The sequence below is a fragment of the Phoxinus phoxinus genome (assembly GCF_949152265.1).
Source record: "Phoxinus phoxinus genome assembly, chromosome: 6".
Taxonomy (NCBI): Eukaryota; Metazoa; Chordata; class Actinopteri; order Cypriniformes; family Leuciscidae; genus Phoxinus; species Phoxinus phoxinus.
The window spans coordinates 34,288,196-34,303,941 of record NC_136881.1 but is presented as its reverse complement, the minus strand read 5'-3'; the positions used below and the strand labels follow the sequence as shown (position 1 = coordinate 34,303,941).

The 15,746-nt window shown below is 38.7% G+C and overlaps 1 protein-coding gene across 1 annotated transcript in view; it reads right to left on the bottom strand.

Moving 5' to 3' along the window:
• The window catches only part of cfap58 (cilia and flagella associated protein 58), a 124,798-nt gene that overhangs the window by 108,203 nt on the left and 849 nt on the right, over positions 1-15,746 (bottom strand). The window contains exons 2-7 of the mRNA XM_079617086.1: positions 14,576-14,836; positions 14,263-14,411; positions 13,853-14,009; positions 10,505-10,699; positions 10,021-10,158; positions 7,386-7,545 (exon numbers count right to left, since the gene is read on the bottom strand). Coding sequence (XP_079473212.1) covers positions 7,386-7,545; positions 10,021-10,158; positions 10,505-10,699; positions 13,853-14,009; positions 14,263-14,411; positions 14,576-14,836 — 1,060 coding nt within the window. The remainder of the gene's footprint in view (positions 1-7,385; positions 7,546-10,020; positions 10,159-10,504; positions 10,700-13,852; positions 14,010-14,262; positions 14,412-14,575; positions 14,837-15,746) is intronic.

Here is a 15,746-nt window from a genome sequence, read left to right as displayed (position 1 = left end):
TGAACACTCAGAAGAAAAGAGGGATTTTTTAATGGGATCATTCTATGAATTTAGTTTAAATTATTTAATTTAGTTTAATCGCTTTTTAATTAAACTTTAAGAATTAAACAGCTCTTAAACATACTTGTCACCAGAAAAAAACTAAACCTGTGAAACATGAAAGTATTATGCAATCATTTAAGACATTCCTCCTTTTAGAATCTTTTTGAAATAAAGCGTTCTTTAAAATTGAGCCAAGTACCCTAAGGTTCCATATATAACCCTATTGAAAAAAAAATTCTAAGAGTGATGATCCAAAATTCTGGTACTGTGCTGAATCACTACTTGATGTCCAATATAAACTCTGAGTTCTGAATCAAAACCAGCAGTGTTGATTCACTATGTACAGTGGTTTTACATAAACACAGTGTTTCTGGCCAGAGAACATTATAAAACAGCCAAATAATATTCATTGAATGTCCACATTCACATACTCATGTTATAGGCATACACATTTCCATCTTTCTATATTCAACAATTATTTTAAAAAAGTACAAAGAATGGCACAAGGAAGGTATTTTGTGTTGCAATTGTTCAACTCACAACCGACTCAAAGCTCTCTGGATTGCAGGTCATAGATGGTCAACAACTGATGAGACTGATGGAAGTGTCCATCTACATTGGCCCTAGGGTCTCTCTGAGCAGTGCAGCATGTGGTATGAAGGTAAGATACTCATCAAAGTGACAAACTTAAGAGGAATAGTCCTTCTAGAGCAACAAACAAAGTACTGTATTCAGTGGTGACGGGCTCAACCTGCAGCATTCTGGTTACTAGCCCAGATCTTTACCACTATATCTCTACCCCATTAGACACTTGGAGCTGCAACCAGTAGGATCCACAGTCTCTCATAGAGTCTCTTGAGAAGTCTATCTTCACATGCTCAGCTGGGATGGACAGACCATGAGTATCATCAGGGTAATGGATGCTGGTGTTGGTTAGAGGTCAGTGTCTGGAAGAAGAACGATGTGAGCAGGTGTGGAGGGGGGGAGGGGGGAGGAAGAGATGAAAGACCAAAGGACTCGAGTCTAATCTGTTAAAGAACAGTTTCAGATCATACGTCATTCACCGCAGGAACTCGTCTCGGATATTAACACACAATCATGCCACAAAATGAGGACTTTCAACATTTACGCTGGATATCTTTTAAACATAAGCACATGGATCTCTTTCACAGTTGTTCTCAAATGGTTTCGCTTCTCATCCTAAATTTTGGATTCATCCCAGAAATGGATTGACATGTGGAAACACTGAAATGGATTAATATTACAATGAAACTGGACCATATGCAACAATTTTTTTAATAAAATAATAATAATGAAAACTGACGTGTGATAAAAATGTAACTGTCAAGGATGAAGATGAACGAAGTGTCTTTAATAGAAAGACTATAATCTTCAGGGACATCCGGGAGGAGATCAGACAAAAAAAGACCAGGGTGGTGCTGATGGTGGTGAAGTTTAATGGGTAGTCTTGTGCAGAGGAATTTAGATGATCCAGGCCACAGGGAGGAGCCATCGAGATATTGTAATTGACGGAACCATGTGGACGACCGGAGCCGGCAATGACGTAGAGGGAGGAGCCCACCACGAAGCCAGGGAGCCGATGCAGCGAAGGTACTCCGATGACCTAGGTGGCCGCAATGTAGGCGCAGTGACAACCCCCGAGATGATGGCAGGGATCAGGATGGTTGAGGTCGAGCTGGAGCGACCGAGGGCGAAGGCGGAGGAGCTGGCCGAAGCTGAAGGGGTGGAGGGCTGGAGAGCAACGAACGGCCCAGCCCGCAAGTCCACTGCGTAGGCGTAGAGATAAGGTATAGCCAACGTACCGAGGGAGTCTGGCAAGGCATTAAAGGAGGAAGGAGAGCAGGAGCCAAGATGAAGGGTCAAGGAGGAGTGGAGCGCTCTTAGGCAGGAGGCGGAGCCACAGGCTTCCCACATCCAGGAAGAGATAACTCCCAACAGGCCCGAGGAGTTGACTCGCCACTAAGACAAGGCACTGAAGGACTGATGGGAGGTAGCGATGACTAGGTGGCAGGAGTAGCTGGGGACTGGAGAGGAGCTTGGAGGGCGGTACAAAATCCAACAAAAAATAAAGCAGTCTTAATAGCATTCTGGAGAGGTGGTGGGAGATGGAGGCTGGGTGGGACCAGAGAGTTCAGGACATAACAGGCTGATCAGCTGAAAACGGGGGCAGAAAATCAGCCTCTCCAAAATCAAAGCAGTTGTCCAGGGCCAAACATTCACTCTCAGTAGCGGGAGGGTGAGCTATCCTTCTGTTCAAGGCACAGTAACTGTATGGATGGAAGATCCATGGTGATCGGGAAAAAAAGGAAACACAATTTTAAAAAAACTTCTAAAAAACACTGCTAATCTATTATAGGTCTGGCCTTCTGTCGCTACTTGCAGTAGAAACACACACAAGGACGAAGATGAACGATCAAGTGTCTTTAATAGAAACAATATAATTATTAGGATCACAGAATTAGCTTACTCACAGAGTCGAGGCCGGACAACACAAACTGAAAAGGCATGAACTTCAATAGAGGCAGTAATGAGACTTAATACAATCAAATCAACAACCATGACAACAGATTAAACTAAGGCGGGAAACCGCTACAAAACATAAGCAAAGTCCACATGGTTAGTGTGCATGTGACAGTAACAAATTTTAGGCTAAATATTGTAGCGGTATTAGCCATGTTAATAAGGGATACGTTTGCCCTTTGATGTACGCAACAAAAGAAATGCCCTTTTCTTGCTGTTAGTTGATAGTTAATAGACCTATCTATTTTTCTGCCCTGTGCACAATTATATGGTAAGTTGCATTTTATCATCAGCATCATTTCGTCCCTCCTGTACACAATGCTTTTAGAACAGAACTTCGGCCCATTTTTTGGTGTCGCAACCCACGATTTACAACCTGATCCCCCATGATCCTTTAAACATTGGTTTTGAAACTTGATAGTTAATGTCATTTTGTTCCATTCATTTCCCCTTTTTTATTGTTTCGTTATATTACCCCTTACAAACACAAATACACAGATCGTTTTACGCCTCGAGATAAGCAGTCTGAGCTCTGAACATGAATCAGACAGAGACTAAGGTCACTTTATTACCCTGGAGTCCCATGCCACCCATGTTTCCTTTCCTTTTCTACTCTGGAACTGTGGTGCATACACACTCGAGGCCTCTGGGGCGTTAAAAATTTGTAACGGCGGAAAATTTTGCTATAAATGTGCAGGTTTAACATGAGCTCATATGTCACACATGTCAATGTTTTATTGAAAAATAGAAGTTTACATTACAAGTATTAAACGTAATACAAGCCTTTTTTTTAATGCCATGTATTAAATTTACCAACAACCCAACAGAAATCATTCAAATAGATGTCCTAAAACATTCCACCTTTTAAACAGCACAAAAGAGTCAGGGTAGCTGCTCACACTTTTTTACACTCTTTTCCTGTCAATCATTTTGTGACTGTGGTTGCTCACATCTCTGGAGTGAGATAAATAATGTGGAGTGGATACTGTATCTTTTGGAGTGAGGGCATGAGATTTGAGCAAAACATTTGAACTCATACAAATATTGTTAATTTTATGAAATACCCGTGTCTATTTTCAGGATTAGCTTGAGAATTAATTAGTAGGCTGAATATCACAGCATTTGCAAATATACACAGTTTATTCGAGGCAGAATACAAAAGGAGATGATAATTAGAAATAATTTACAGTTTTATTTTTAAATCAAGTCTAATTCCTATGAAGTTTGCACTACCACGCAGACCTTTCCTTTACATAATTTTCCTTATCATTCTTTTGAAATATCGAAATATTCTCTAAAACAGAATGCTGCGTGTTTTTTCACAATATGATTTTTGATGTACCGTGCAGATTTAAGTCAAACAAACTGATTTAATAATCAAAAACAGAAGCGCATTTTTAATGAATAAGACGCTCCTAACTGAGTTCTTGTGCAGCATTTTACTTTTTTTGTTAACAAATCATTTTCTAACTGTCACAAACGCAAAGGCTTTGTAGTAGAAAATCACACAATGAAGATGAATTAGCTTGAAATGACTTTACTAAAAGACTGAGTGATGACTCAAGACTCAAGAAATCAATAATAACTGTGACAAACATGCTCGTCATCTTTATTTTTCCAACTTAGTTATATAAAAAAAAAAATTTGTGCAAACGTATTTGTTCAAGTAAAGGTTGTCACCCTAATTGGGATCGTTATTGCTTTATGTGCCAGATAAAAACTGTTCTGATTTAAAAAAAAAAAAATCTGATAGTTACATTTTCAAATATAAATTGCCCATTAAAACAGCTTTGATGTAGTTAGTTTTTTAAAAAAATATATAAAAAAGCTTGACTGTATACTATAAATAATGAGAAGCCTGTGCTTGGTAAACAACATGTTAGGTCGCCATCAGCTCAATGGGGAACCAACAAGAGAGATTGACGAGAAAGAATATTGAGGACTGATTAAAATCAGAAAAGAAAGAGAGAGATACATATGAATGTGAAGAGTCAGTGGTCTGTAAAAAAGACACAAACCGAGACAAATAGAAAAACAAACTGACAGAAGTATCATTTTCTTTCCAAAAACCTGTAGGGAAGTAGGGACGAACCATAGACGGACAGGACAGTATGTACAATTGGAAATGAAATGAAATGAAAATCAGAGAAGTGGAGAGGAAAGTAAAGAGGTCAAATGAAAAATGAAATGAAATCAGATGCATTCATTGTTTGACTGTAATTACTCTGAGCTCGATCTTCCTTCAAAACTAATTACCTGTGTTTAGAAAGAGGAAGAGAACAAAGCAAGGAAGATGAGAGTTTTTGAAAGAAGAGAAGTCCTCCCTTAAGTCGTCTTGATAATGTTAGTCAAGGTTTCTTTCCCTGAAAAAACATCATCATTTAGTTTTACATGTCCATTTCTCAACCTCTCTTTGTCCAGGCCAAAAATATACTAGGACACAAACAAAAAAGAGAGAGATTTTCACTCAGTAACTGCCAGTACATTTCACAAATAATTACAAAGAAATGGCAAGTAACACATTGGGCCCTATTTTGACGATCTGAAACGCAAGTGTCAAAGTGCAAAGCGCAAGTAACTTTGTGGGCGGATCCCGGCGCTGTTGCTATTTTCCCAGCGCGATAAATGACTCTTGCGCCCGACGCAAATCTAAAAGGGGTTGGTCTGAAGTAGCTTCATTATTCATAGGTGTGGTTTGGGCGTAACGTGAAATAAACCAATCAGAGCGTCCTCTCACATTCCCTTTAAGAGCAGGCGCGCTTGTTCCGTGGCGGATCGCTATTATAACGGCGGATTTGCCGGCGCACGCCAGGAGCAGTTCACAGCCGAGGAAACCGACGCTCTCGTCAGGGCTGTAAAACACAGAGAAGTGACATTGGGGATGACCCAAATTAGCTTCGGTTAAACAGGCGTATAATTTGGGTAGTAAATGTGTAGCCTAATCTAGATTTTTTTTTATTTTTTTTTTATCTAGATAGATCTTTTTCACATCTTCACGGACACAATGATTTCCCTCGTGTGTTAATATTTTTCCTTGTAATAATGTATGATTTGCAAAAATGAAAACTGCTGCATCTTTTTATATTAGAGAATCAAAGTGGATGCGCGTTAACATTATGGCCAAGCACGCGCCCTTAAAATACCATATCACTAACGCGCAACGCGCCACTGTCTTTAGACTGTTTTTTTCCTGGTCAATGGCGCAATTGCTTTCTAAAACTGGAAAATAGCACCATGGAAGTTTTGCGCCGGAACACGCCTTCTCTTTGCGCTGAACCGCCCCCGCGAGCGCAAGTTCATTTCCTAATTTACCGACGTGCGTCTGTGGAGGGAAAAGTCCGCTGTGCGTGGGTGCAAAATAGGAATGATACATGCGTCGGTGTACAAAGTCAATTGCGCTGGGTGCAAGATAGGGCCCATAGAGTTAAACATGAAATAGAAGTAGAAAGTACTGAAATAGTATTTTCTTGTAGAACATACTCCAATAATCTTTATTTTATTAACAAGTAAAAAAAAAAAAAATTACAGTGTAAAGGCCTGTTCACATCAAGAACGATAACTATAACAATAACTATGTTAGTGCTCACATCAGCGAACGGTATCGTTCTGTTTATTCGAAGTGTGCGCTGCAGTGTTGCGTTTAAATGCTCGAGCTCTTTAAAGCAGGGTGGATTCTGAATGGCTGTCAATGTTTTTATCATTAATCATTCTGAAAGTGACATCGTTTCTCTGTGTCGTTATAGTTGTGGAGTGGACTCGACTATTCCTTTGCATTTAGAATGATTTTTATGAACTATATCTTTATCGTTATAGTACTCGTCCTTGTGAACGGGCCTTGACTTTTATATGACCATCAGCAGGGTATTTCTGTTCATGTGTTTGCATTCATCACCATTACTTTGCCTCGCTGATGACCAAGCATAATGACTGAAACAGATGAGTATCATAATATTTATCTAGTTTGAAACTATGCGTTTTTATTTCAAATTTCAATGTGATTGAGATGGCGCATTGAAATTCGCAACCGCTATTTTTTATGGTCCAGTGGAACGCGTGTATAATTTCTCATGGCTTTGTCTGACTTTAGTGAACTTTTCCCTCACAGAATCGGTGAGGGTGCAAGAAAATTGATGTGGATATCCTAGGGAGAAAGTTATTGGTTTGTCAGTGGCAGTGCTTTTAATTCATGTAATATTTGCCTAGCTAACGACAGTCTTTGGGAGCCAAGCCAAGCGAATCATCTGCAGAAAAAAACGATTTTTGATTGAGAGAACAAAAAAGGTTTTTGATTCGCCATGCAAAGTGTTTAAAATCCAACACACAAATCGCTAACACTCAACTCAAATTTAAAAGGAATTCGGTTTAATACCCCATGACACATCATTTAAAAAGCCAAAACACACAATGACACGCTTTGCATCAGTAAGTTTGAAAAAAAGTACATTTTTGCATACTTAGTAGTCATAAGTTATGACCAGTATGATTTCAGAATTAATTCTGTCTTAGCTTAGTTGTCATGAATTCTGAAAGTAAGAGTACGTTTCATCACTCTTTTATTTCATAAGAGCAAGTCCTGCTGTCCATGATATGACCCCTTTAAATAAATTAGACCCCAGAAGAATGTATAGAAATAAATACTATGGGCTGAACAGTACAGTGTCTGTCTATACAGCTGAAAAGATCTGAATAGAGCTTCAGAATTGCAAACAAGCTTATAAATGCTACAGAATGAGTGTGTGCGTGCGTGCGTGTGTGTGTGTGTGTGCGTGAGTGCGAGTGTGAGCGTGTATGTGTACTCTTGCCTCTATCCAGTCCAATGATCTGATTCCTGAGTGTTTCTCTTTGGTTCTCCACCTCCACTTTCTGCTCCTGCATCTGCTGGAATCTCCTCTGCACCACCTCTCTCATTTTTGTAAGCTTCGAGATCTCCTGTTTCAGCTGGGTTACTTCCTCTTCTTTTATCTAAACCACACAAGACATGAACCATTAGTGTGTCTATGTGTGTATACATGTGAAGCCCAAACTAACCATCACCACCAGTCAAAAAAACGTGTAACTTTACAGGTACAACAGCTTGTCACTGGGAGAGTACCCTTAAACTGACAATTGTGTACCTTTATTTATAAAGTTCATAGAAGTTCCTTAAAGGTACACATTCCTACTCTAGGCACTAAAATGGGTTGATAAGGTACAACTTTTTTTTTCAGTACTACTGTGTAAGTTTGGGGGGAGTAATATTTTTTTTTCTCCTATATGTTCACCAAGGCTGCATTTATTTGATCAAAAATACAGTAATGTTGTAGAATATTATTACAATTTAAAATAACTGTTTTCTATTTGAGTATTGTAAAATTGTATTTATTTATGTGATGTCAAAGCTGAATATTCAGCATCATTACTCCAGTCTTCAGTCTCACATGATCATTCAGAAATCATTATAATATGCTGATTTGCTGCTTAAGAAACATTTCTTATAATTATCAATGTTGAAAACAGTTTTGCTGCTTAATATTTTTGGTGGAAACTGTGATACATTTCTTCTGGATGCTTTACTGAATAGAAAGTTCAAAAGAACAGCATTTTGTTTATCAATGTAAACTCTCTTTACAGTCACGTTTGATCAAATGAATGCATCTTCTCTGAGTAAAAGTATTATTTATTAAAAAACAATATTAAACCTTAAAAAAACTAAAAAATTTGAATGGTAATGCAAATTTAATGTATAATTTAAACCGTATGCTTCTGTGGGCTTGGAGTGGGCATTGTGGGAACTAATTTGATTATATCATCACTGTGAATTTAATTACCTGATTAACTGACTAATATAAATGCCAATAAACAGATCAACAAAATGCTAATTGCTGGAGAATAAGCAGGACACACATATTAGGAGCAAGAGTGATCCAGAGTGCTGAATCTGTGCCCCCTTGTGGCGACCACGAGGCTTGCAACCATTACTCATTCGCACTGACTCACAGGGCGAGGTGCGGTACAATAGAATAGGGAAATCTGCTTTGTGGAATTGTTGCACAGGTTGACGTTGTCTCTAAGACAGAAAGAAAGCCTCACATGCTCAGTCAGTCTGTGAAACTTAATCTATTTGTTCTTTATTATACTTAATTGGTCAACAATACCACACGACAAAAGACATGCCCATATTAAAACAGAATTCCTTATACAGCTTCAGCATATCCTGCAGAGCGGTGCATTCAACCCGGCGATCTCCCACCAGACTCAAGCCACTACAATACAAGCCAGAACAAAGAGAATAAAGGGCATTTCATTAAATGTAACATTTGCTATATTAACCCCCACTGTGACTCAGTTGGAAGCCTGACGGAAGTTTTGAGCAGGAAAGATCCATCACTAGTCTGACGGGAGAGGAAACCTTCGTCCTCTAGAGCTCTAATTATATAAGACCGAGACAATTTTGTCAGACTTAAAGAGGGCAGCTCAATAAATCTGTGTGTGTGTGTGTGTGTGTGTGTGTGTGTGTGTGTGTGTGTGTGTGTGTGTGTGTGTGTGTGTGTGTGTGTGTGTGTGTGTGTGTGTGTGTGTGTGTGTGTGTGTGTGTGTGTGTGTGTGTGTGTGTGTGTGCACCTACAGTGTGATGCCTAGAATTGATTGCCAAGTACTATATGCATCAATGTAGAGCAGAGATTTGTTCTTTTTTTTCTTCTTCTTCTCATGGAACGTGAAGTGCCACAAAATGTCCGCAAATGTAATATGCTAAATTCCAGATTATTATGAAAGTGGCATATCAGTGGGATTTCCGTACAATAAACATTCAGATTTTAGTTTTTCAAAAGAAAGTGTTTGTTTGTTTTATTCCTCATATCTTTTTAGAGAAATGGTCTCAATATCTGACAGGTTTGTAATATAGTTTGCTGGTGATCTTAGGTAAATGCAAAACTCTACTTAAAGAGGTTGTTCCACATTATTAAGCAAGTCACAGTTCTCGTGCAATATGGGGAGGAAGAAAGATCTTTCTGAAGATGGAAAGCTTGAAAACAACATAAAGGTGAAACTCAAAAAAATTGAATATCGTGCAAAAGTTCATTTATTTCAGTAATTCAACTTAAAAGGTGAAACTAATATATTATATAGAGTCACTCATTACATGCAAAGTGAGATATTTCAAGCCTTTATTTGTTATATTTTTTATGATTATGGTTTACAGCTTATGAAAACCCCAAATTCAAAATTAGAATATTGTGAAAAGGTTTGCACAGGTGTAAACCATAATCTTTGAATTACTGAAATAAATAAACTTTTGCACGATATTCACATTTTTCGAGTTTCACATGTATTTTGCGAAAACTGAATAGAGATTATGGAACTGTCAAAAGATGTGTGAGTGATTTAGAGCACAGAAGAACTTTTATTAGAACAACCGAAGTCCATAGTATCTAATTAGTGTGTGTACTGTATGTGTACCTTCAGGTCTGATGCTCGCTGTTGGTTCTGTTGGGAGAGTTGCTCTAGGCTGATGGAGTTTTGTTCATTGTCCTGCTGGAATTTAGTGTTGCGATGTTGGAGTTGTTCCACTTCTTTACTGGTTTTCTCATTTATAATCTGTCAGCAGGAACACAAATTACTTTTAATGGTCATAGTCACAAGTTCTGCATGTGTGTATGCATTTGTATCCAACCGAGCTGTTCTGTGGAACAATATAGTTGAAAACATTTCTTCAGATATTTGCTAAATATCCTTTCCTTTAGAGGTTCTCAAACGGAAATCAAATGTAAATATTTTCACGTTTTTGTTTTTTTACAGAGATAAAAGTTAAAAAGTTTTCTTTTTTCTTAAAGTTATTTTTTAACAGAAATTGTTAGTTTAGTGTTATGGTAGTGAACTATGATTGTCCCACCACTGACTCGTTCATGATGCTTCATGTCACTACCCTAGATCAGAGTCTTACTTTGTTTTCCTGGAGCTGTTGTTCCAGTTTCTGCTGATCATCTTGCAAACGCTGGCTCTGCTGAGTGAGTGCTTTAATCTCTGATTGTTTGGACTCCAGGTCAGTTTGAAACTGCTTCACTTCCTTTTCCAACTTCTCCTTCCTCCTAGTCTCTCGTTGAACCTCATTCTGACGCACCTGGATGTCCTGCTGGAGCTGTGAAAGACAGAAAGTTATGGTTAGAGACCGTGTCTATCTATCCATCCATCCATCCATCCATCCATCCATCCATCCATCCATCCATCCATCCATCCATCCATCCATCCATCCATCTATCTATCTATCTACTGTATCTGTCTGTCTGTCTGTCTGTCCGTCCGTCCGTCTGTCTGACTGTCTTCTGTCTCTCTAGCTTTCCGTCTGTCCGTCTATCTATCTATCTATCCATCCATCCATCCATCCATCCATCCATCTATCTATCTACTGTATCAATCTGTCTGTCTGTCCGTCCGTCCGTCCGTCCGTCCGTCCGTCCGTCCGTCTGTCTGGCTGTCTTCTGTCTCTCTAGCTTTCCGTCTGTCCGTCTATCTATCTATCCGTCCGTCCGTCCGTCCCTCCATCCATCTATCTATCTACTGTATCTGTCTGTCCGTCCGTCCGTCTGTCTGTCTTCTATCTCTCTAGCTTTCCGTCTATCCGTCTATCCGTCTATCCGTCTGTCTGTCTGTCTATCTATCTATCTATCTATCTATCTATCTATCTATCTATCTATCTATCTATCTATCTATCTGTACATCTAGCATTTCTATCTATCTATCTGTCCGTCCGTCTGTCCGTCTGTCCGTCTATCTATCTATCTATCTATCTATCTATCTATCTATCTATCTATCTATCTATCTATCTATCTATCTATCTATCTATCTGTCTGTCCATCCTATCCGTCTATTAGTATTAGTATTATCTATCTGTAAGTCAGTCTGTCTATCAATGTCAGTCTAACACACAGAGACACATCATTAGCATCAGCAGCCAGTAGTTACAGTTTTTCTCAGTCGCTTTGGTGCATTTCTCACATCACTATTTACATTTTCACAACAGTTAGTTCAACCTCCACAACATTTAGTCATTTGTGCACATCATAGTAGCAGTTTCTCATTCCTTCGAACAAATTGCAAATGCTTTTGGACATGCATCAATTGCTTTCATACAACTCTCTGCTGTTTTCAAACATTATCATTTGCTTATGTCATGTCAGTCAAAATTAACTATACTTGTGAATGCTGAATAGTCATTCCATATAAAACTAATAGTCCTCCTTTCATTGCTTGAGTCATTACATACAAAAATGTTGAACTAGTTGTTAAAATCTGTCAAGCAAATTTGACAAAAAACATTTAATCTTTTTTTTTCTGAAAATGTCTCCTAAATTAAACAATTTATCTTAGGTGAATCTCAACTTTCACTGATGCGAAGGGGTGTGTGAAGCATTAGTTGCAACCAATGATAAACCACTTCTCTACAATCACTGTCAGAGCTGAATCCCATAAACCCCCACTTTACAAGCATATGAACCAAGCAGGACATAGTACCATTTCTACAATACTGTGACACAGAAATGGAAGGCCAGCCTCATGGAAAAGGGGTGAGGGTGAGGGTGAGGGTGCGGGTGCGGGTGAGGGTGCAGGACAGGGAAGGGGAAGGGGAAGGGGAAGGGGAAGGGGAAGGGGAAGGGGAAGGGGAAGGGGAAGGGGAAGAAGAGGCCAAGTACATAGGCGGATCCCTGATGAAATCAGGGCTACAATTGTGGATCATGTTGTCAATCACGGCCTCACAATGGCTGAAGCTGGTCGAAGGGTGCAGCCAAATGTTGGGAGAACCACTGTAAATTCAATTATTCAAACATTTCGTCGGGAGAACAGGTGTGTATAAATGGCATATCCCCAGTCTTGCTCCATACAACACACAACATCTGCTGACTTTGTTAGACACTCTTTACAGGAACATAATCCCTGAGAATGAGAGGGGTCTAACTGGAGACCATCTGAGCAAGCATGTTGTTGTTTTGGATTGCATTGCAAGAGATGATATTTGCTGTGATGCAGATGCAATTATGTGGCCAGACAGAGAGGAACGTCTGGATGTGCATGAATGATTACAGTATGTATGTTGTATATTCAGTTCCAATATGTAGGCTACTGCAATATTGTTTACAGTTGTGCACAGCTCTACCCAAAGGGAGTTTGTTTGTTGTAAATAAGGGTGTATTTTTTCTTTTGCAAAATGCTGTGAACAAATTAGAATTGCAAAGAGCATATGCAGTAAAAATGTGAAACATTCAGTGTCTTGTAGTTACCTCACTAAATACAGTAATGTGTAACTTTACTGTATTTTTCAAATGGATGTGCAAATAGTATATAGTGCTGTCTTGAGCATTTTCAGGTAGTCACCAATATCTGACTTTTTTGCATTGGAAAACATTTACAGAGAAAACTGTCATAATGAAAACATGACAAAGCCATTTGATTATCTTGTTCATAGCAATGGTGTCAAGACTTTTCATCTTGATGACACTGACACTTTCATTGACATGAATACTTGCTTTTGAGGAATGAACTATCCATTTTGAGCAAGTGACACGCTTTTGCAGGTTATCAACTAGGTTTTGCAGTTTGTACTAATTGTTTTGAGAACTGCATTAATTGTTGTGCAAATGTAAATAGTGATGTGAGAAATGCACCAAAGCGACTGAGAAAAACTGTAAAGTGTGTTGCAAATGACTATTACTTTCGTCCCTTCCACTCTTTAATTTTTTGTACCCACTTCTGAATTGAATATATTCAGAGTTTAAAATGGTTTGTCAGGCCACTTATTGATTTTCTTACTGTGTTATACACTGTAAACAATTTAAGCTAGTTTATGTTACCAGGGAGGTGACAGAAGAATCAAATATGTCCAATTTTACAAGTTTAAGTGCCACATTCACATGGTTTATGTTCCATTTCACACAACATATGAAGATTCAAGACTAGAACTGCTATAAATCCGTAAAAATTTTGAACAGTAGCAATCACCAGGCACCATTTTTCAAATATTGATTTGCTGACACAGCGAGACATTGGAGACAAAATGCTTTCATTTATTCCTAAAACATTCTCGTGGCCTTAAAATGAGAATAACAGCAGTAAAGCACTGCCGATATTGATGCCAGTGATGAAAAGAGCCAATTATATCTTTGAATAACTGTTTTTGTATGCATCTGTGTGATTTTTAATATAATTCTAATAAAATGCCATGACAGTAACTCTGCACACTCACATAATGTTATCAAAAGACCCAGTGGCGTCATATACAAAGCTTTTTATGTATTACCTGAGCAATCGTGTCCATGGCTTTGTTCTTCTCCGCCTCTATCTCCTGCTGAGCATCAGTGGCTTTAGTGAGGTTCTCCCGGAGTGTCACCACCTCTGACAGCAGCTTGTCTCTCTGATTGGTCAGCTCCTCTTTGATCTTTAACAGATCGCCCATGCTAGACACATTCAAAAAAGGTTTATGAACAAGCATTGCTCTCCATCCCCACCAGACGTGGATCAGCTGATGCGAGCTTAACTAACATGACCTGCCAGAACCGAAGCTACGCTTAATTATTAGAAGAAGAATTGCGTCAGACATACAATAATGCTATCTGCGTATGTGATACTTACTGTAACTGCCTCCATTCTACCAGAATCAAAATGAAAACTGAGAATAGACTGAATGCACAGTTGTACAATATTGTTTACCTGTACTCTTGGCCCTCGAAGACTCCAGCTCCTCTTCCATCAAGCTTTTTGAGATTGGTTATTTCCTCCTTTAGTTTCAGGATTGTTTCTTTTGCCTGCAACTCCTTTTCGTGTGAAGCTTCAACCGTTTTCCAGGCCTTGTCAATTTCCTAATCAACGGTAAAATACACAGATGATCATTTTCTAGGGTAAAGGATGTGGCAACAGAAGTCTAATGTCATGAGGAAATCATTCAGAGGTCATCTTGTTAAAGTTTGAAGACACAATAAACACAACATCCATTTTAGAGTGCCGTAATTTCCGGCTAATGTACCATTTTAAGGGTGCTGATTGTGGTTTGATCTTCGTCAGATAGTTTCATGGCTGTGGATAGTTTGACAGAGTTGGACACCATCTCTGCGTTCAGCTCCCTGCATTTGGCCATCAGTCTCTTTTCGTTCTTGTGGGACTTCTGCAGAGCTTTGGCGACCTTCTCATATTCCACACGAAACCTCTCGAATTTTTCATCTCCTGATAACTCGTTTAAAACCTCCTGGGTGTCTATGTCCATGGTTTCGAACGTGCTCTCCTCGGTCTGAAAATGCATTCAAAAGCATAAGTGTGACATCATAAGATGCTGTCTGATAACTTATGCTTGACAGTGCACTGTAAATAAGGTGAAGTGAGTCTGAGCCTTAGAGATTTGTAACGGTTTGCAAGTCTACTCTAGCACTGCTGATGTTGTACTGAAATGATCAAACGCAAAGAACAAAGAGCTGGCAACAGGTGCTGGTTTTAAAACAGATGTTGGAGTGTTCACAGGCTTCATGGAGAACCCATCACACACACACACACACACACACGCACACACACACAAAGAAAATAATCATACACTAGAGCTTTGTCTAATCCATTTAAATAAGTATACATCAATTTTGGTCAATTATTTTTAAATGATCATTTTAGATCTCTCAGCACTTCAAAGATTTACAAAAGATTGATGGGATGAAAAAGCCTGAGGCAGTTTACAGCAGAAAAATAAATAATTGGTGAAAAAAAGAAGAACTGGAACTGGAACTGTTAACTGACCGAGACTCGTAATTAGTGGTTAATTTGTAATTCATGCTGTAAATAAATTAAATAGTTTTACACTTATGTTATTAAAAGGATAAAGAGTTAAAGTGGGACCTTTTCTGATAAATAGCATTTGAAATAGCCTAGTAGATACAAATCTTACAGGAATAGCCTAACGTTAGTTCTCCCAAAAACTAAAATTACATCATCTTTTACTCATCCTCAAGTTGTTACGAACCTGTATTAGTTTCTTTCTTCTGTGGAGCACAAAAGAAGATTTGAAGAATGTTGGTAATCAAACAGTTGACTGTAGCCATTGACTTCCATAGTATGTTTTTCCTACAATGGCTACCGTCAAGTCTGGTTACCAACATTCTTCAAAATATCTTCTTTTGTGTTCAACACAATAATGAAATTTACAGGTTTGAAAC